Here is a 22,211-nt window from a genome sequence, read left to right on the forward strand (position 1 = left end):
TGGTAGGTGAGCACAGCAGCCAGGATTTACAGGAGGAAGTGAGAGTGAAAGATTGGGTTGTTGGGTTGGATGCATCCACCTGCACCACACAAGCTCGACTGTGGACAGAATACAATCAGTCATCCTGACACTCCATTAATAATCCTTACACCGGTTGTAGATTGGGAGAAGCCGAATGCAACAATGCTGCGTCGATAAGATTCTGGTATGTAAACAGCAGGTACTCACAGCTGCTGCTCCAGGACTTGAGCAGAGATTTGATGCTGATCTCGAAGAAGACCGAATCCTGCAGACTCAGCATGGCGACACAGACTCAAAAGTTTGGCATGATCCAGCAAGGCACAATTTTCATACGGTTCCTCTCACTTTGACCGCTAGTCTCGCAAGCCATTCGTCAAATAAAACCGTTTGCAGGTAGCAACCAAAAGTCGTGCCCTTGGATGAGCATACTAGAAGAGGTGCCACCTGGTCATTGGCTCCAAGTTTTGTGGGTGCTAGTCTAGTGGAGCAATCCACCACAGTGCCAATCCACCGACTCCTTCATGCTTGGAATGGAATGGAAATCCAGAAAGTGGCTGAAACTTGTTGTCTCTAAATAAGGAGGTAAAAAGCCCCAAAAATAGTGCAAAGGGGGAAAATGATCAACGCACAGTGATATTTCCTCTCCGTTGCTCTTCCTGTGTGTGAATGTGCCAGTACTAGCCTGCTAGTACAACCCCCCTCCTCAGCTCCACACCCCCACCCCCCTTGAAGCGCTCTCCCTCCCCATTTGCTCACGGGCAGCCTCCTCCCCTTCCCGAGCGTCGTTCTTTCACACACACCAAATGAGAGCGAGAGAACGACAGAGCGAACTTGTTTCGATAGCAAGCAGAAGGAGGCAGGACAGCAGAGAGACAGAAAGGGTGGGCTCCATGGTGGTGATGTCATCAATATGCTGCCGGTGACAGAACGGCTACTGTGTGAGTTAACCCCCACCAAGGCTGCTGGCCTATGAAACGCCACTTCCTGTCAAGCACCACGGCAATAAGTGATGCGTCATTGCTGACTGTTGTGGGAGGGAAAGGAACAATGGGAGGGTCGCACCATCACAACATTACCAGCGGGACTACGCCTTTGGAAAATAAATATATGAGACAATACAACTCCGCTATTACAAAACCATCTAATAAAAGCCGCCATGCATTTTTGTTCACAATTTAGAGCAGTTTTCAGGTATCTAAATATAACAAGAGATGAACTACAGAACACCCACATCAGCCAGTTGTTAAAAAGCCACTTTTCACCTCACCCACTTTAACTGAAAGCTTTTGCACACATGACGACACGTCCAGTCTCTCAAAAATGTTGGGAAACAAACACAAACACCTTTTGTAAAAGCATGGATGACATTTTCACCCGTGGATGTAGCACTTCTCTAACAAAATGGCAAGTGACAATCTATGCTAGCGCTAGCACTGGAGTTGTGTTTATAAAGAGCGCATTGTTGTGTAACACTCAGTTATTGTCAGCCTATGCTAGCGCAGTAGTAAAGTCAAAATTACAGTAAATATTGGTCTGAAGAACAATTGTGGGCCATTTAAACAATCGAAGCGGATCAAGTCAATCATATCAAAATCATTAAGGCAGTAACGCGGTGTGTATCCTTATGCCATTATGCAAATTAGCGCCTCATGAACAATTTCATATATTTTTTCTTTGTAGTCTACTTGAAAATGGCAGATCATTGCCATCCGGGATTGTATCAAAGCCAGGACAGAGACACAACTTCTCCGACAAAATAAAATATTACACTCTCTGAATTTTTTCCTCAATTTTATTAATGGACCTACTACACAGGGTAAAAACAGGCTGGCACCCGAAAGAATTCTAGCATGGAAAAACCCGTTTTTAACGCATGATTGCTAGTGTTGTTAATCTTGCTTTAAAAATGTAATTAATTACAGTTACAAATTACTTCTCACAAAAAGTAATTGCGTTAGTAACTCAGTTACCTGAATGTAAGAGTAAATAGTTACTTGGCAAAGTAACTGGTGTTGCCTTTCATGCTTTTTTTTTTCCCATTCAAAAAAAAAAAAAAAAAAAAAAAGTAACCTTTGCTATGTTTGGAAGTCATTTAATGTTGTGAATCAACCGTTTCAGTTGTTAAAATTGCTCCCGTTATTGCATTAGTTCCCTTCTGTCTACTTTCGACATGTGAAAGTTTTAAAACTGTTTGAACTCATTTAAAGATAGATTAAAGTCAATATTTTTCCGATTTAGGAGTATTTTAGATAAAAAGTTACTTAGGTTCGCTAGAAAGGTTCTCTACAACAGAGCCTTCCTGAGAAGTCTACTGCTTTAAGATGACGGCTGTTTACTAACGGCGGCAAGTCTATCATTTTGCATCTAGTTCTCTATACGTGTGCTAACGCCGCTGTGTCTGTCATTTCCCATCGAGTTCTATATAGACCTCACTCACATGACGTCACAACCACGCCTCCGCGCCATATTGTCCGTCAGGTCGTCGTGTTTACGCATTACCGCTACGTAAATTCCTTCTATTATGGCGTATTTTTCTGCTCGTTAACATTAATAATCATAATGGTGAAGGCGTGTGTGGCAGTTGGTTGCAATAACAGAGAAGATATACGGAGAGACTTGAAATTCTACCGTATTCCGAGAGACCCGGAGAGGAGAGCGAGATGGACTGCTGCAATTCGACGAGAAAACTGGGCACCAAACGATCACCACAGATTATGTAGTAGTCATTTTATATCTGGTAGGATGCATTTAATATATATTTAGCGGGTTTTGGGCTGACAACCACAATTAAGATCACTGCGAGGCTAATCGCGGACAACATACAGTTTCAAATTCAAGATGCTTATTTCTTCCACCATCATTATATTTTGTATAATATTTAGCTGGTACCAAGTGAAAGAAGCTGGCCTCATCTACGGATCATCAGTTAAACAGGTGTGTCCAAACCTTTTGCAAAGGGGGCCAGATTTGGTGTGGTAAAAATGCGGGGGGCTACCTTGGCTGATTTACATAGAACAATATATTTAAACAAATTTTAGCAAGCCCTTCCGTGTGTCACATTTGCTTTATTATTTTTTCTAATTCATAATTTCAATGAGCGCCTTGAAAGGTGGAAAAGCGCTATATAAGTATAACACCATATAACAATCTCGTCTTTGTGGCGTTCTCTTTCGACACTCAGGCTCTTGCGAAATACTGCTGCTGTGAAATTAAACTAGCTTCAAGTTGCCATAATTTCTTGCTGCGTATCTTCCCTGTAATGTTGTCATACATGTCAGCGTGTCTTGTTCGGTAATATCATTATCGCGTCACATCGAACTCTTTGAAAACAGCGACTGTCTCTTTGCAAATGAGGCAGAAACAGTTGTTGCGTGTTTTATTGAAGAAATAGTCCAATATCCACCTATTCTTGAAGCGTCGGCCATCGCAGTCAACTTTTTTTTTATTGATTGTCGCCATTTAGAAAATTGGAAGTAAAGGATCACACGGGGTAATGTTGCTTAGAGTGCTGCTCTTACAGTTTTTCAAAGTTTCGTGAGAATAGGCTGATTTTGTGTGGACAAGATAGTTGTAGATATCAGGGTAGCAAATGTCAGGTAGAGAGGGCGAAGACAGTGGGTCGAAAAATATCGATTTAGGCATCAAATATGGATGTGGCAAATGGATAGACTGAAACTTTTCCACATAACGCCTTTTATGCAACGCATCCAATGAGTTTACAGCGTCTGAAAGCACCGGGGCTTCCATGAATTGCACTATAAATTGCACGACAAATTGACCGTTGAGAATACGGATAAACAATGACGGGCAATATGGCGGCCGGATACAGTTGCCACGTTTACATGGAGCCAAATATTCCAATTACAATCGGAATATTTGTTCAAACCGAATAAATGTGTTCCATATAAACACCTCATTCGGAATGAACAGGCCCAAACCGAATGGAATTTCATTCCGATTCACAGGGGTGGAATATTCCTTTTCCCAAACCGATTAGAAGTAAAATTATATCATGTAAACAGGGAAGCGGAATGGTATCTGGTTGCGTTCTTTCTGCGCATGCTCCGTACTGACGTGGTGACGTCACTTGGTGACGTAAGTAACGTCACTTGCAACATGGCTTCCAAGCACACGCACAGCGCACCCACACAACTTTTTAAATGAACGGCGTATCATTCTGAAGTTTTGTTTCCACTCGAAAAGTTAAAACAGCAGCTGATCTGACGATCGATCTCCATGTTTTGCAACGTGACGCTTTGTTTTGATTAATCTGCGCATGTCAGACGGCAGTTGTCAAACGTCCTTTCGGAATAAAGGCAGTCACATGTAAACGCTGGATCGGAATAGATGAAGTGACATGTAAACAGCTGATGTGAAATTTCCATTCGGAATGATTTGAATCGGTATGAATAAAAGTCAGCATGTAAACGTGGCTAGTGACACGTCATTCTGTGACGTTGGTGAGTAGGGTCTATACATGTGATATCTACCGTAGCATCATGTGGGTGTAGTTCTTAGGCTATCAGCTACAGTCAGGTATAATTGGAGCCATCTAGTGTCGCATTTGCAACGGCGTCACAACTCCCTTCCCTCCCTCCTCCCCACTCCCGCTCTGCTATCTCGTATCCGTGAGTCCGTGTCACTGACATTTCTTGCGCCATTCAACCAACGTTGTAACGCATGGTAACGCACGCCTTTCCATCCTCAGTAACGCTAACGGGCCTAACGCCGTTGCCAAGATGAGAAAAGTAATTAATTAGATTAGTCACTAATAAAAAAAAAAAAATGCCGTTAGTAACGGCGTTATACTTTAATGCCGTTATTGACAACACTGATGATGGCTTGGCCAAAGCACCATTAATAAGGCAGAGTTGCACACTCGCGCTGTCTCGCACACACACACACACACACACACTGAATGATGCAGAAAGCTTACGCACGCTTACGTCGCTCACAGGCCTGCGCAGTCATTTCCTCTTGTAATTTTACTGCAGGAATCAATAACAGCTTCTTAATAAATCTAGTCAGTCTCCTGTTGTGCAACAGGACACTTCATTAGGTACAACTGGAATCATTGGTGCCCTTAATGCACTGCAGGTGTTTTAGCTATTTTTATTTATTTATTTTTTATACAGGAGTGCTGATACAAATAACCTGTGAGAGAATTGCATGTGTTTTGAGTTCCGAGCATGGTCATGAAAAAAATTAGTCATGTCTCAACATAAGACTGTTCTGCATACCCTACATTGATGGGAAAAAATCCTAAATCCAATGATAATAAAACAGTTGATTGATCTAACATTCTAATGTTGTGTTGATGATTGTCTTTCCAGAAACTCCAAGCAAATCCGCGTGACATCGAGTCATTTTGCAGTTAAACAGTGGATTATGTTTGTTAACAAAATATCCAAGGAAATGACAGGAGGGGAAGGGCTGTGACAGACAAAAAGTCTTTGTGCTCCCCACCCGTTTGGTAGATTTCTCATCTCTCGGTCGCTCGCTGTGTCACATGCCCTCCACTACACAAGTTATGCAAAAACCAGGCAGAGCCCAGTGTAAACAATCGACACAAGCAGTCACATTGTGGTGCCACCCTGGTGCATTTCAATGGACGAGCGAGAGATTCTTTAACCACAAATTACATAATGATTTTATATGCTGGATATGGCCGTTTTAGGAAATAGCAACAAATCAAATTTCTGAATTAACGGTGACTTCTAACGGCCGGCGGGTTTCCAATTAAACATACTGATAAATATGTCGAAATGGTTCGCCGCAGGAAATAAGTGTTTGCCGAAAATATACAATTATCCGCTTGAGGGGAAATCAAATCCTGTGGCTGACAGCAGATCCACTGAGACAGGATTTTGGACATTTAACGGCAATCTGTCATTTTTTTATGCAAGGCTATAATGAGTTATAAAAAACTGAAAACAAATCCTTACAAAAACATGATGAACAGGGAAGCTTTGTTGTCTAGTGACCTTTGTGACATTTACTACACTACAAATGCGGAGTTAGATGTTACAAGATGAGGAAATGTCAGGAAAAAACAACTATAACATCTGGACTTGTTTGGAATGGCGTACCGCACGCAGGCTATTTTTAGACCGTGACGTCGCATCGTAAAGCGGAAGTAAAGCCGAAGTTGGACATTGTCGACCCGCCCTCGCATAGACACAACGCAATTAGTGCTACTTTTCGCCGGTAATCTTTCGAAAACGAACATGCCGATCACGCATTGCTTTTTTGGAACGTGTAGAAACGACTCTAGACATTACAACCATGAAGGATGTTTTCTTCATACGTTTCCGGAAACCAAACACTCGGGAGGAAAAAATGTGAAGACCGAATCAACTTGCGCGGACTTTAACACCAGCCCGGCGAATCCATTCACGTTTCATATGCAGCAAACATTATGTTGGGTTCACATGGTCTTTCAGAGGACAAAGAGGTAAGCCATTTTTATATTTTTAACTTATTTTTTTTAGCGTAACATTGTGCCGTAGTGCTTCTGTCTGACAATGAATGCCCTGAAAAGAATTACAATGGTATCTGGCTGCTACTGTTACAGTTTCTGTTGTATATATATAAAAAACAACTTTAGTAAGGCGGAAGTGTAAATACATTATAGGATTAAGATGTGTGAAAAAATTAAAAGCGTTCGTTGGCCGTCACTGAGTAGCATTTGCGATTGCTACACAAAGCTAACTAAATTACCCCCAAGAACAACCAGAGGATATATAAGAAAGGCAGGGCTGATGGTAAAGGATAGCTTGTTGAAACAGGAGAATGTCATTGTCAGTTGCCTCGATAAAAAAGCTAAAGCTATGCTTAGGTCGGCTCGTTTTTTTCGTCTTTTTCAGCCTTCGACACTGAAGCCATCTCTTTAACTGAACATTTTTATGTTCTTCAACATCTTTGCCAGTCAATTTGGCACCAGGCACATCATTTTCGGAGAGAATTGGTAGGTTTGGCTCTGTAAACATCTCCTCGTACACGATTTCCATTCATTTCCTATTAGGGACAAACGGTGGCTTGTCCTTACTTAGCAACAGTAGCTAATGTCATGAATATTAATGAGCGGAAGTGACGTGTTGCTTGCGGTACGCCATTATTCATTAGCACTTCAATTGAGTGCAGTTGTGTGCCAATTCCCATTTCACAAGAATTTCAATGTTTTTATTATTTCATTCTGATCATATGCTGTCTTTTTTATTATCACAAACGTAAACTTTTGATCGCCGTACTATTTTTTTTTTTTTTTAATCAGCAAAAATGTTTTTGTAAAATTGTTGAGCAAAACTGTCTTGGGGAAATTGTTTAGCTGTTTGTTCACTTCAATAATCGGCTAAAATAGAATCAGTAGCTGTACAGTTCTTTGCTAAAGCATGTTGGCATTATAATACCTTAACTCACTGATCCCCAACCACCGGGCCAGGGACCGATACCGGAAATAATAATTTGTTAACGACAGCAATCTGGCCTGTGCCTCTTCACACATCAATATACCTGTCTACTCTATTGACTAATCCGAGTAGAGAGTCGTGTATGTCGCCCTCTAGTGGTTGGCTGCCATTGCTGGGGGTGTTTGCACACCTATAGCAGCCCAGCATCAGTCAATGTAAACAGGAACGTTAGCTGCTCTTAGCTGTGTGCTGCAGGCGACGACGTGGAAAAGGCAACCTGCTGAGCCAGAAGAGGAGCCTACAACCAAGTCCATTCTGCACAATACGCACCTAAAAGATAGCAAACGACGCAACAAAAGAGAATGCACCGAGGGCATCATACCTCATGCCACAGCGTATTGCTAAAATCTTTCACGATCGGATAAGAACTCATTATGCCTGCGATCAGAGATATTTGCCGTCAAGTTTTTTTGAGAGGCCGCAGTTAAAAAAGGTTGATTCATCGTATGGTGAGTTGCATTTTCCCTGCACTTAATGTTTTTGTTTAGCCCCGTCGTTTTATTTTATATCTACTGTAATGTTCTGCCACACATTGCCGGTCCGTGAAAAAAAGGCTCACATCACACCAGTCCGTGGTGCAAAAAAGGTTGAGGACCACTGCCTTAACTCATTGGCTTCAATTGCCGGCGATGGAATAAATAACGATCATTCATTAGCAACTCACTCAGTTAAAAATGATCATCAATTTGTGTTTCACTTTGGAGGTGTGGCAATACACAATGACATACAGTATATGCACTCTAGGAGAGAAATTCCAATCTAATTCCTGAGTATCAGTTTATGAGCTGCACAGTTATGAATCTTCTCAAAGGAGGGTGAGGCGGAGGGAGGAGGATCAACACATATTTTATCATTATGAAAGGCAAATTTTTAGTTTATTGTTGAGTTTTCAAAACGCAACGATTCGACAAAAATGTAACACAATAGTACTGCATACCTGCGATGTCGGTACTGACATTCCTGTTGAGTGACAGCTAGCTTGATTTATTCACCTAATTAATTTGCTAGGCCTGCATTCCATTCAGGACCCGCCTTACCCCGTCTCGGATTTGAAATGCAGGTGGAGGAGGGAGGGGGACATGAATGGAGGAACTCAGTGAAGAAGTTTAATCTTACAATTTTGACACCTTATGTAATAGCTATGAGAGTAGATATGTGCTCTGACATGAAAAAGCTTTTTAACTATACCATAAGCATATATTATGAACAAAGTGAAACAATTTTGTGGGAAAACATGCATTTTAGGTCACATAATTATTTGGCGTTTAAAGTGCAGTTCAGTTGCTGAAGCTTAGAACGTCTTTTTTTTTTTTGGAAAGGAAGAAGAGTTTGGTTTGAAAAGAACATCCGAAAAACAACAGATCTTCAGTTTAGCAATACTTCAGTTAAATAAGCATTGACTTAATGTAGTTCTTTGACAACATGTCACTGTTCAATTTGTTCTTGTTTAAACCATGCCGCGTTTCAGGATATTTACACTGATCAAAAAATGTTTGGAAATTGAGATCTAAACCGTGACTCCACCTTTACCATCAACATCGTTTGCTGTCAGAATTCAAAATGCAAAACAGCTTCCAGGTGCTAGAGATAATGAGATAAGGGCTAAAAGTGATAGCCAGCATTCAAATCTGTCACTTTGGCACATGCAGCGCACTAATCGGGTGCTTCGAATTCCAAACTTGCCACGATTGTCTATATAGCCGCTGTAGGCTTGACGTTCTTTTTGGTTATCGTCCAATTAAAGAAGCCAAGTAATGCCCTCTTGCAACATACCAGTATTGTGACACCACTAACACTCCAGCAAATACTTCCCTCCTTGAGCAAAACAAGGGCAATGTCATGTGTGTGTTTCTAAGTGAACCAGAAACTCAGGACATCGCATTAGAAGCGGCGTTATCAACAAAGTGGCCAGACTTCGGGAGGAACTGTTTTGTGTAAACTCGGCTCGCTTGTTTGAGGAATGTAGAGGAGGAACCGACAACATCGTCTCTCACTGGGAACATTACAGCTCGGCGGTGTCGACTTCTGGTGAAGCAGAGGTGGGAGGGTAAAAAGGCTCCTTGATCAAATTAGGGCTGCAGCTATGGATTATTTAAGTAACTGATTAATCTATCCATTAATTAGTACAATTAAACGAGTCATCGGATACCATTTAATGCACTGCAGAATAATTTTAGGAGATGTAAAACAAAGAAACAAGTGTTTTTGCTTGCAATAAAACATATTTTGACCTGCACAACCATTAATGCTGAGATTGCAAAAATGCTCACAGGAAGAGTTTCGATGTGAGTGTTGTTGTATTCACTGTTGCCACCAGAGGCCAGTGTATCCTCGCAAACCAATACAATTAAAACACAATTTTCAAAACAAAGCGGTACAACGACACTCTAATCAAATGAATCATCGAAGTTGCAAATTTGAATTTGAAGCTTTTTTCCTAATCGAATTACTTGATTTAATCGATTAATCGTTGCACGACTAGATCAAATATATCATGTGAATGCACATCTCTGTGAATGCACATCTCTGATGACCGTGGTTCCATTCATAAAGCAGGCATACCGATTGTGATTGACAGTTGGAGGGAGCACACATTTTAAAATCACAGCAGTTATGTCACAATAAGGATACGATGCTACAGGACACCGTTCAAGCCCTGTCAAGACAGGAATCAGTGTCTAAAAAGTCAAGACACGAATTAGTGTCTAAAAAGTATGTCGAAGTGATACATTATGAAGCTATGGTGATTCAATGTCATTGACCATACTAATCAAAAACATTAAAAATTGTAAAATTCTGTTTCATTAAAAGAATATGTGTACCTCACTTTAGCCCTTGTTAAAACTGCAGAGGATAAATTTCTTACTACACCATACATGTCTTACAATAATAATTATAATAACCGGTCTTGATAATCTCTTGGAGACATCAATTAGTCAACCCGGAAGGTTGAAAAATGCTCAAATCAGGCCTGATTATCAGCATGGATGTAACCAGCTCCAAGCCATTGTCAAAAAATCCATGATACAGCTGAAACCAAAGGACCTCAGGATAATCATTTGAAGACATGTGACAAGTGGGCCTTTGTAGACTTTGATTGCATTATTATGAGAGTATTTATACCCCCAATTAAAGCAGGATATGATCCTTTCAGAAGCCCACAGAGGCTGGAGGACGTATTTCCTGTCTGGCGGGCAGCACAGGGAACAAGAATCGATCCGAGCCGCAATTTGATCCTCGACCTCCGCTCTAGTGGTGCCCATTTGGCAGAGGACGCACCATACAGATCTTGACGGGGCTACTACAGACATTGAATTAAACTGTTTACCAATATCCTTTAAAATAATAGAGCATTAAGTAATCAAGTTTTTTAAATTTTTTTTATTTTTTTATCTTTCATCGAAAAATTTTTGATCACAGCATCTAAGTGAAGTCAACAAACCTGCAGCAGACTGCTGCCATTTATCAACATTGGTATCAGTTGGTGGCGGTAATGCACCTTCAAATTTGGTTTGCCAATGTTCCTACCGATCTAGCACTGACCGTTTAACCAATGAGGTTTCTGCTAAAACAAGCAGTACCCGACTACAATCAACTGATTACACTTGTAAGACACCAGATTGGTGCAAAGGTGTCGTCCTGTTTTGTTAGAAAGAAATCCTGCACCCACTGCGGCCTGATGTAAAATAGTTTTGGGATCCCTGGTTTAAACAATTAACTCATTGGCTGCCATTGACAAAGACAGGCAATTCATTTTAACTGAAAGGGGCTAGCAGTGATCAATGTAAATTCTCACACCGACCGCACTTTAATGTATCATAGCGGGGATTCTTCAGTGATTCGTCATTTAACATCGAGGCTTTTGAGACAACACAATGTAGATACTGTTTAGAGTGGAATCGCATATAGAAAGGTACAACAAATCCCCTGTCACAAAAGCAAAGCATGCTTCTGTACTACCTATTAATTAAACGCTGTCATCAAACATTGTCTACTCTACAATAGCAATGAAAAACGAAAAGATTTTGTGGCAGCATGTCTTCACAAAGTAAGACGAATGACAGCAGGAAGGTTGCACCAATTTAAAAGCCAACTCAGGCCAAGCCAGTTCTGTGGAAGGGAGTGGCGTTCAGATCACAACAGGGCAAATTATCCTTTGGTATGAACACAAAACATTACTAAGAGTGTCTTCAATTAAACAAAACATCACTTTTTTTTTTCTTTATAGAAATATAACTCACCCTCACGGTCCCGGTCACGACGAGCATGCTGTAAAAAGGAGGTTTTTCGCAATCGGCGGATGTTTCCTGGTCGGAAAGACACAAAAAATGTGATTTGAAATTAGCTCTAAAATTAATGATTGTGTCTGAACATGAACATACACAAAAGAAAGAAAAACAAACAAACAATATGTATCTAAACGGGTTGCACCTCCGGCTTTTGGATTAGAGGATTGATGAAAATCTTCACGAAATATTAGCATATTAGCATGGGATTTATCTTTCTTTATTTGAATTAAAGCATAAACAGACAAGAGTTTAAAAAAAAATCTGTGGTAATTCAAGTCCATTTGTTTTTTTTAATTGGATTATAAATCTCTGAAAATGGGATTGATTAAAACACTTTTATTTAAAAAAAAAAATCTGTTTCATAACTGCATGATCTATTTTAAATAATATAACGCTTAGGTTTAAAAGGTGGGGCCTGACCTGATGAGGTATAAAAATGTTGGTGTGGCTGATGTGTGCATTGGTCAGCAGATTAGCTGTTAATATAACAGCTATAAGTGGCTGCTCAAAATGCAGGTTTCAACTGGGGGAACTCATGGGCCAAAATACTCCTGTACCTGCCTAAAATGGTTTATAATAGTTCTTAATGCTTGTAAAACAGTAGGTTAAACCCATAACATAAGGGCGAGTTGAGGAATTGCAGGAGGTGAAGATGAAGCGTGCTTCTCTAAGTGCAGTCGACAGGAATAGTCCCGTCAGACATGACTGCGGCTGGATTTGGCAGGTCGGAGAGTCAAGTATGTCATCATTAGGATGAGCAAGCAGCGGATATCTGGGCTGCCACTTCCTCTTCCGTGTGTCCTATGTCTTATCAGCAAATAAAGATGTAACACAAACGGTCTTTCTCTGTTGACCTTTCAAACAGGTCTATTTTATAGCAACAGATACGGGCCGCTATAGGTACGACTAAAATACCCACATCGAGCCCTTATCCTTAAAATTGTGTTCATGCTCTAATAACTTGGAACAAAACTTAAAATAAGGCTGAGGAGAAAGTTAATTGTGTAGTTCGCTCTCATTCAGTCAAAAGAATATGAGGAAATACACTGTAAATGTGTTAAAATTGATTTTCAAGTGTCTGAACTTTATTTTACTTTTACTCACAGCAAAACAAATAAGAGGAGAACAAACATGTTCAATCAGTACTTCTACCATATTTTCACCAGTTTTGTTTTTGTGTGTCTTGTCGGGTATCTGTACTTCTATGTAAATAATGGGTGCAATTACTTTGTTTTAATATATCACTTTTAACACATCTCAAGACAGGATAATCGCTCAGAATAATCTTTCACAGACATCTGATAAGCACCTCTGTGCTGACTTGGAAAATGCTCAAATATGCTCCCATTACCAGTATTTTTGTACCCTCCTTAAAAGGGGGGATTTGCAATTTTCAAGTCATCCATCACAAAAAATAACCACAGTGAATGTACAGTAAGCCGCCTTTGCGAATTTATTCATACTCCTTCAGTCTGATACCACATTTTTACATAATATGCTAGGCAGCAGTGGGGTGTAGTAAAAATACAGCAAAATAGTATTCTTTTAGAGTAGCAATTGTCTCAAGTTTTATAGTTTCCATATCAACTATTCTAATTTTTATCAACTGATATACTAGTACAGTACATACATAGCACACCCCCACCCAAGTTTTACATTTTGGTGGTCAAAGAATTCCATTTTGTTGTATGCTATGTGTTGCTATATAACACCATTTACCATTACTGCTCTGTGTGTGGTAAAGTCACCAACATTATAAGTAGATCATATTTAATTGTTTTCCATATGTTTGCATTAAGATTTACATGGTTTTAGAGGACATTATATAGCTTGGTTGCGAATTTCAGTAATCTGAAGTAAGCATACAGTGTAGAGATCCAATCATGCGATCAGAAATCGGGCTGATCGCACCATTTTTCAGAGGATCGGAATCGGGTGCATAGGATCGGGTTTTTCATTATTTTTATTTTAGCACCACAGCTACTCACCTTCCCTAAGCAGTGCCTCAAACCATTTTCTTGGTTACCAGTGCAGGTGGCGTTTGGTACTTAAAGTTAAAAAGTTAACAATGATTTGACAGGTTTGTAGCTTTGTGGAGCCTCGGCAATATATATCACAATGTTAATTTTTTCCAATACCGTCCAGGCCTATCCCAAACAGAGCCATTCAAGGTGAAAAGTCTTCTAGTTTTATTATCGCAATATAATATCGCAATATATAGCACCCTCCACCCCGAAAAAAACCGCAATGATCGTTTATTCCGATATCATTCAGGCCTCATTTATATATTTTTTTTACTTTTTAAAGACTAAAAAGTAACAATATAATTCAGAAATACAATGGCATTGCTTGTCCAGGGGTCGTGTTAACCGAATATTTTCCGTCGTTGACCAGTTTTTTAAAACGGTGACGGAAAAAACTGAAGTAGGTCCGTCATTTTGACAGGTTGCAATTCACACCCCAGACCACAGGGTGGCGAGTGAGCATATTAATTAGCTATCGTCTCTCTTAATGCATGACGTCGTTGGCTATTCAGTCAGAATATTGTAGCGTCACCGGGGTCTGGCGGCGGCACCGTGATTGACACATCAACGCGAGGTTCTTATTGGTGCACCCGGTGTGCCAGCGCGTCATCCAATTGGTGGACTAGATTGCCGCCTGTGTACAGACCCCAATCACATGACGTCACAACTCCGCCCCCCTGACTGGAGCCACCATATTGTCCGTCAGCTCGTCGTGTTTACACATTACCGCTACGTACATGCCTCCTATTACGGCGTGTTTTTCTGCTCGTTAACATTAATAATCAAAATGGTGAAGGCGTGTGTGGCGGTTGGTTGCAGTAACAGAGAAGATAGACGGAGAGACTTGAAGTTCTATCGTGTTCTGAGAGACCCGAAGAGGAGAGCGAGATGGACTGCTGTAATTCGACAAGAAATCTGGGCACCAAACGACCACCACAGACTATGTAGTAGTCATTTTATATCTGGTAAGATGCATTTAATATATATTTAGAAGATTTTGGGCTGACAACCACAATTAAGATCATTGTGTGACGTTGGTGATTGGGGTCTATATAGTTGCCTCTTTTTCTTTGGGGGCGGAGTTGTTGTTTTGTTGGTGTTGTTGGCGGTAAGCAGAGTAAAAAGAGGGTGAAAAATACAACCACTTCCGTGTCTAATTTTTCGCCGCCAAGCAAGCGTTACAATATTAATTACAAATGAATGAAAACTGAATATGTCATCATTATCATTTTAAAAATTTAAGTGACCGGTAAAAATAGATTATGACCGGATTTTTATGACCCTGTCAGTCAAAATGACAGACAACGAAAATGTCTAGCGCAACCTCTGTGCTTGTCAATTATATGTTTTACACCCCGCAACACTCCTGGAAAAAGCGGAAGAGGACGTACTGTTATTATGCGATTGGGACATCCCTGATATAGTGCCTTTATTCCGAGGGCTTCAAAATGACACAATAAAGACATTTTTTGCAAATATGTACTTCGTAAAGTGCATCGTAATGTTGACAGATTCATTGTATATGTGATGAGGGAGCAGTGCTTTCCCAAAGGATCGCTGTTTTGTAAAGAATAAGCATACATTTGTGTGAAGGGGAGGGCACACAATAGAAAAGATGTCCTTTTCAAGAGTGTGTAATAGTAGAGGGCCTTCCTTTTCAAGGCTCCCCTTCCTCAAAATGAGCAAAGTCATGGCTTTCTTATGTAACCTATGAAATATGGATCTCTTTACATTGTGGACTGTAGACCCGATCAACGGAAAGCTTTGCTTAGACTTCCAGGAGTGCTGCTACGTCAGCATTTCCAAATGTGATCATGCTGACAGGTAGGTTGTCACTTTCGTGCCGCATTGCCACCGGACCCTTTCACACTAGGCTTTCGCCAGTGTTAAAAAGGCCTGAAGCTTAGCATTTTGATGACAGTGAGAGTGAGAAAAGTCAATAAGGAATACTTAAAGAAATGTTCTTTAATAGGGTGAATTGTGTTTGAAGCATGTTAGGGGTAAAACAATGGTTTATTAATTTACATGGCCTTTTACCATCAAAAGCCTGGCTTTTCACCTATGCGGGTGGGTCTAGAATGGAACGTATTAATGGGGGGGGGGGGGTTCACTAAGTACAGTTTCTAACTCAACTAACAAAGCTAACCGAGAACAAAAACAAAAAAACCAAACAAACAAAAATAAGACATTCAGATCCATCATTACATGAAAACCTCAAGACAAAGCTGCCAAACAGGTTAAAAAAAAAAAAGGGTTTAAAAAAAAAAAAAAAAAAAGTCTGGTGACTCTCCAAAAACAAAATCAGTACAATCTACAGCATCTGATAAAGTCAGTCATACCTTTGAAGTGAGTTTTTCTATTGCGGACCGGCCCGGCTAAGGCCGCGGCCTGCTCGCCATCAACCGTGCTGTCTTCCTCCACAATAGTGTCACCCATGATCAGCAGGCCCATCCTCCTCATGCGGATGACCTGCGGGCCTGCTTCCTGTAGTGAGGTGACCGCATGCTCCAGAGGAATGCCTTGACCACTGGAAAACAGGCCACCTCCTGGCACTATGTTCTTGAGGACCTCCGTGTTCAACTTGGCGCCCATGCGATCGGATGCACCGTCCAGCAGCTTGTGCCACGCCATCGTCAACCCATCCTAATGTACCAGAACGCCACCAGGAGCGTCCGTGCTCACAAAGCTGAAGGCCATGTGTGGTTAAAAAAAAAAAAAGGCAGGCTTGATGCTGTGCTCCCTTAAAAGTTGTCTATCTGGACTGACTAGTTGCTGACATACTTGAACCAAGCAAAGCAATTCGCTGTGCTGCTACCTGTCGGAAGGCAAACAGGCTGATGATGTCACGGCGAGTGGGCACTATCTCGGGTGGGACCCAGACGTGTTGCATGGGAGATAATGCCTGAGGTCTGGGCAGGCCACGCCCTGGCTGGCTTGAGCTGCTCGACCAGTCAAAAAAGACTGCAAGCGGGGAGATTGACATGAGGCGTGAGAAGTAGGAAGGCATCAAGAAGTGAGCAAAACTCGTCCGCCTGTGTGAACTGATAGCCCTTATCACTTCACTCAAATGTCGTCTACTTCCATGTAAACACAACAAAAACAAAGCTTGCACAGTGAGACCATCTTCATCTTGGGACAGACAGAAAATATGATATAGAAAATCTCAAACACTACAGTGTCTTGTGTAACTGTTTGGTTTTATATTCAGTTTTACAATAAACCAAAGGGTTTAACATTTAACTAGCAATGACAGCCATCCCTCCCAGCTAAATTGGACATTCATCACAGTCAATAGCAGCCTATGTTTGAAACATGTTTGATGACATGAAGTGTAAATATAATCTAAAACAGTCATACCCCCCCTCATTCTGCTCTAATGCAGCATATACGTGAGGTGATGTAACAGCTTCACTATGCATGCCAAATGGATTAAAGGCAAAAAATAAAAAAGGGACTGTTCCAATATGGTTACTATCTTAGTTTGTCGTCACTAAACAGGATAAATAGAATGACTATGATATCACTGTTTAACATTACTTCAATTCCATGCTTCGTGCAAATACTGTAAATGCAAAACTCTGCCCTCTACAGGCTATACAATTCCTCATACATAGCGACCAAGTGCAGTTTTTTGGGTGAGGCTTTCATTGATTACTTATTTCGGACAAATGTACATTTTTTTGAATGTAACGTTTTGTTTCTTTTGTTTATTTCATCTATATGTGGTGTTTATTTTACACATTTGACCTTTATAACAACCGTGTGTAAATCAGTTAAAACAAAAATTGCGAGATTATGATGATTGTAGGTTTGTCTGGCAAATCCAATTCATTGAGGCATTTACTATCCATTGTCTATAGTTCTAGCTCGTTTCAAATGAGAATCACGTATGCATGTGACCTTGATCTGTGAGGTCAAATGGTACGATGGCGTCTGCGAGAAAAATTGACCATGCAAGTAAATGGATAATTAACTAAATAATTCCATTTTAGAGCTTCGATTTCGATCTTAAAATCTCCCAGCCCTAATCTATACCAAAATAAAAAGTACATTTAAGTTTCCTATTCAGCCTAGTTTATGTCCATAAACCTTAGTGACAGCGGCCGCCATGAGGGCAGTTTTAGTTGGTTCTGGTCTTATGGTCGGTGGAAAGCAAGAACAATGGTGATTGTACAGGGGACCAAGATCCCAATCAGCCAAGGAATGCGAAAGAGGAAGCTCCAGAAACAATGTGCAGCGCTCCCCATGTCGTTCTGGGTACCCAGCCCACCCCTCTGCCCCCCTGCCTTGTTCTGCTTTCAAACGCAGAAGAAAACAGGAAAACTCACAGGCTGGGACCAGAGACCAAAGTCTGTTCTGTCAGTGTTGATGGGGGGTTACTGTTGATACTGTACAGTCATGTTGAGCAGCAAGATTTTGCACTTATTTGACCTGCCAGGCAGCCACAGCTGCGCTTTAACACAAAGTTACACTGCCCCCTGATGGTAAAAGAAAGTTAAAGGAAAAGGAACTCTATTAGTGTGGCTGTGGACGTACAAAATAAACAAATTTAGGCCAATAAAACAATTACACACCTTTGAATTTTTTTGGGGGAAAAACTATATACTAATATTTAAGAAAAAAATACCAAGTCTTTTGAATAAAATTGCAAAATCATGACAAAAAATCTCTGAGAAATAAACAAACTTCCCACAAAAATGTGCCCAAAACCTGACCGGAAAAAAAAAATATCCACAAAAGAAGCGAACAGGATTATGTATGTGTTTACAGTGAAAATACAAAATTAAAAAATTTAACACAATAAAACTGCTGCATATCTTTGAAAATCTGACAGGAGTTTAACAAAATTGAAGAAAAAAAATAAAATCTGACAAGCCAATTAAAAAAAGTATTGAATTGAGTTACAAAAATAACTGTCACAAAACCTGACCAGAATTAGGCATAATCACAACTTAAGCTAAAATTAGTGTTTTTAATTAATTTATTTAAGTTTTAAAAAATAATAAAAACGAACAATAATATAGATGTACGGACTGTATAAAGGTGTTTGACAATATAAAATTCAGAAAAATGAAACTTTTTCACATCTTTGAAAAACTGACAGAAATTTGACAAAGGGCAAAAATCTAATAAAATCACAAAATAAACCCCACAAAAGTCTGTTGAACAAAATTTTAACTCATGACAAAAATCTAAGAGAAAACGACAAAAACCTGTCGCAAAAATAAAAATCTGTCAAAAACTTGATAGAAAATTAGACAGTAATATACATAACTGATAGTCAAAGGAATTTAACAAATAAAATATGCGAAAAACAAACCTGTCACTTTTTAAAAATGTGTCAAAAACTAGAAATTAGGCAAACATAGAACAACTAGGGAATCAAATAGTAATGGACTCGTGAAACAGTAAGATCATAACACTGTTACAAAGGACACCTGAAAAGAAAGAAAAAAAAAAAAAAAAAAAGTCAAATTATAGTTTTTGACTCACATTCCAGGACAGAAAAATGTGTGCTAAATGGGGGTGTACTAAATGCACTAAGCACTGTATTTTCTGAAAGGGCATTCATAAGGAGAAAACAAATCTCACTTTCTGAGGGCCGCATTTGGCGTCCAGCAGTTGGTCCCTTGGACCTTCAGCGCATGAGGAAGCCAGTCTTTGTTCTTGCGGTCGCAAAAATGCTCACTGCCACTTTGTTTTGTCCGTTTGGACTTTTCAGAGATGTGTGGCAGCCTTACAAGTAGGGGACTCGCAGCGAGCAAGAACAAGCAAGGCTATGTTCAAGTTCTAGACGCGCAGACAAAGAAGTCCGGCTGGTTTGGTCACAGGCCAGAACGACAGCCGTGAGGCGACCCGTGGGGGGAACTTGCTTGGCTGAAGAATGTGACCTGACCGGACGGACGGGACCCTTCATCAAAACTCTTTTCTATGCCAGTCAAGAAAGAAAATAGTATAAAATGGTAAAAATAGTATTTGTAAATAAATGGCTTCATTTTGTTTGCAATTGTTTTCCTTTTCTAAGGTTTTCTGTTTTTGTTTTGTAATGATTTTGTCACATTTTAATATTTGTCAGCTTTTTGTCAGTTTTTCGCTTTTTGTTTGATTTTCACCATTATTACCACATTGTCTGCCACTGACGACAATAGACATCCATTAGTAGGATGAAAAGAGCCACATGACTGATGTCTATTTTTGTCAATTACACTGAAAGAGTAAATTTTCCCAAGTTCATCAGGTGTTGCCTGATAACTACAGTATATTCCATACATTTTGTCACATTATTGTCTGTTTTTGACTATTCTTTTGTTCAGAATTTCACCACAATTCTCCTGTCAGGGTCCCCCCCATTTTTGTAATCTTTCTGCAAGTTTTGGTCATTTACAGTATATGCTTTTGCAATGTTTGCTATGTTCGTTAGCTTTTGCTAGATGTTTTTATTTTTTTACCAATTTATTCCTTTGTTTTGTTTTGTACATTTTCTTCAGATTTTGTACATTTTTCTAATTTTCTACCATGTGTTGCCAAATTTTTGTACACACTTAGTCATATTTTTACAGCTATATTTTTATCCAGATTATGCATTTTTTAGGTTTCCTGCAGGTGTTGCTGAATTTTTGTGCAAGTTTGGTGATATGTTCTTTTGGACAAATTTCTCCAGAAATCCGCAATACTCATTTTGTGTTTCGAACAGTTTTGGAGATATTTGTACATTTGTAAGTTTTTGTGGTATACTTTTCAAGTTTAATCAAGTTTTTGTAATACCCTAATCTGCCTATGTCAAAGTTATTTTGTCATCTTTTTATCTACTCTTTGCCAGGTACTCAGACAAGGTACCACTGTATTTCACATATGTTTCAATACAGTGTGTATTGTAATTGAGTCAGGTTAATGTTCAAATACTTTCGCAGTCAAGATGTTTCCTGCGAAACAGGAGCAGATGACGCAGGCGGTGATTAACTGAAGCACGGCATTTATCAGAGCCCCTATTAGAAGAACTACTGCCAGTGCATGACTTTGTGAAACACATCGGTCATCTGTCCAGTGTTGTTGCGACACAATGAAAAGCTACACAAGCTTTGAGGGATGAAAAACAAAAGGCAAGGAAGAAAAGCCAACTTAGCACTTTTTACAATCGGCCCAAACAAACAAAGAGATTAATACCTACGCCCAGTTCGCTTGGTTCCCACAGTACTTAGTTCACAGCCGCTACGAAAACCTCAACGACAACACACGCCATGAAACGACATGTTTCACACGTACAACGGACGTCGTGACCACAAAAGCGGAGGCTTCTCCAAATTTAAACCTCTTACGTGTGAAAATTCCGCATTACACATTTAGCACAGTCTCATAATTGTTCTCTTCTCTCTTCCTCTGCCTATATGCACCCTGCGATTGACTAACGATCACTCCATTCTCTTGGCAAATGGATAGTTTGGTCGTGCTCTGCTTAGCTTTAGGCCGGCACCGGATTAAAACCTACTCCCGAAGCGGCGGAATAATCTGAAGATTACCCTTCGACATCAAGCCGTTACATAACTTATCCCCAGCGTCCTAAAAGTACTTTCCTCCTAGTTTAGCATCAGCGAGGCTGATTAAAAAATAAATAAAGTCATTAAATTCAGTGCGCTAATATCAACCAACGTGTAACCTCCACAGCAGAACTTACCTGAGGTTGTGATTTACGGGGTTCTCAGTTTACCACGGAGTTCTGTTACCACTATGGCCATTATATTATGCAGGTTTCATAAAAACACAGAGTGAGCCGTAGTGTGGTGTGACACTCTTGCCAGTTTGTCAGGTTTTTTTTTTAGGTTTATTTTTAACATTTTATATAGAATATGGTAATGATTTTTTGTTTGGTAATACAGTGGTACCTCGACATACGATCGCTTCGACACATGATGTTTTCGACATCCGACATAAAATTTGACCCATTTGTTTCTACATCCGACGAAATGCTCGAAATACAACGATTTATGACAGCGTCGCAATGTCATAGTTTTCCCGCAGGACGGACACACGTTGGATTTTATTGTGAGAGAAATCAACATGGGTTCCAAGTAGGGCTGCAGCTATCGAATATTTTAGTAATCGAGTAATCGACTGAAAATTCTATCGATTAATCGAGTAATCGGATAAAACAAATATATTTTTAGGTGAAGAGCAATTATAGATATACATGAGAAAACAAGACATTTTATCATTTTCAGTCAATCAATGTCTTTATTTTTGATGTATATTGTTGAAAACAGCCAACAATTGCATCTCAGATGTAACTAGAATTTTAAAAAATGACTAATTCACTGCTTTCACTCAAAAAAACTTTAGATCTTATTTTTATATATATATATATATATAAACACACCTAAAAATGCCTTTACGCTTGATAACACACATCACTT

The 22,211-nt window shown here is 39.9% G+C and overlaps 1 protein-coding gene across 8 annotated transcripts in view; it reads right to left on the reverse strand.

The window, feature by feature from the left end:
- fryl (furry homolog, like) overlaps nt 1–22,211 on the reverse strand; it is a 135,355-nt gene that overhangs the window by 91,836 nt on the left and 21,308 nt on the right. For 2 of the 8 annotated variants that reach the window (XM_057840273.1, XM_057840269.1), the window contains exons 1-2: nt 16,143–16,745; nt 11,732–11,797 (exon numbers count right to left, since the gene is read on the reverse strand). In XM_057840273.1, the coding sequence (XP_057696256.1) occupies nt 11,732–11,797; nt 16,143–16,434 (358 nt within the window). In that variant the 5' untranslated portion in view covers nt 16,435–16,745. Of the gene's footprint in view, nt 1–228; nt 698–11,731; nt 11,798–16,142; nt 16,746–22,211 lie in introns of those variants that run through there. The other 6 variants (XM_057840274.1, XM_057840272.1, XM_057840276.1 and 3 more) reach the window with 4 other exon arrangements.

This window comes from Corythoichthys intestinalis, chromosome 7, assembly GCF_030265065.1.
Source record: "Corythoichthys intestinalis isolate RoL2023-P3 chromosome 7, ASM3026506v1, whole genome shotgun sequence".
NCBI classification, from domain to species: Eukaryota; Metazoa; Chordata; class Actinopteri; order Syngnathiformes; family Syngnathidae; genus Corythoichthys; species Corythoichthys intestinalis.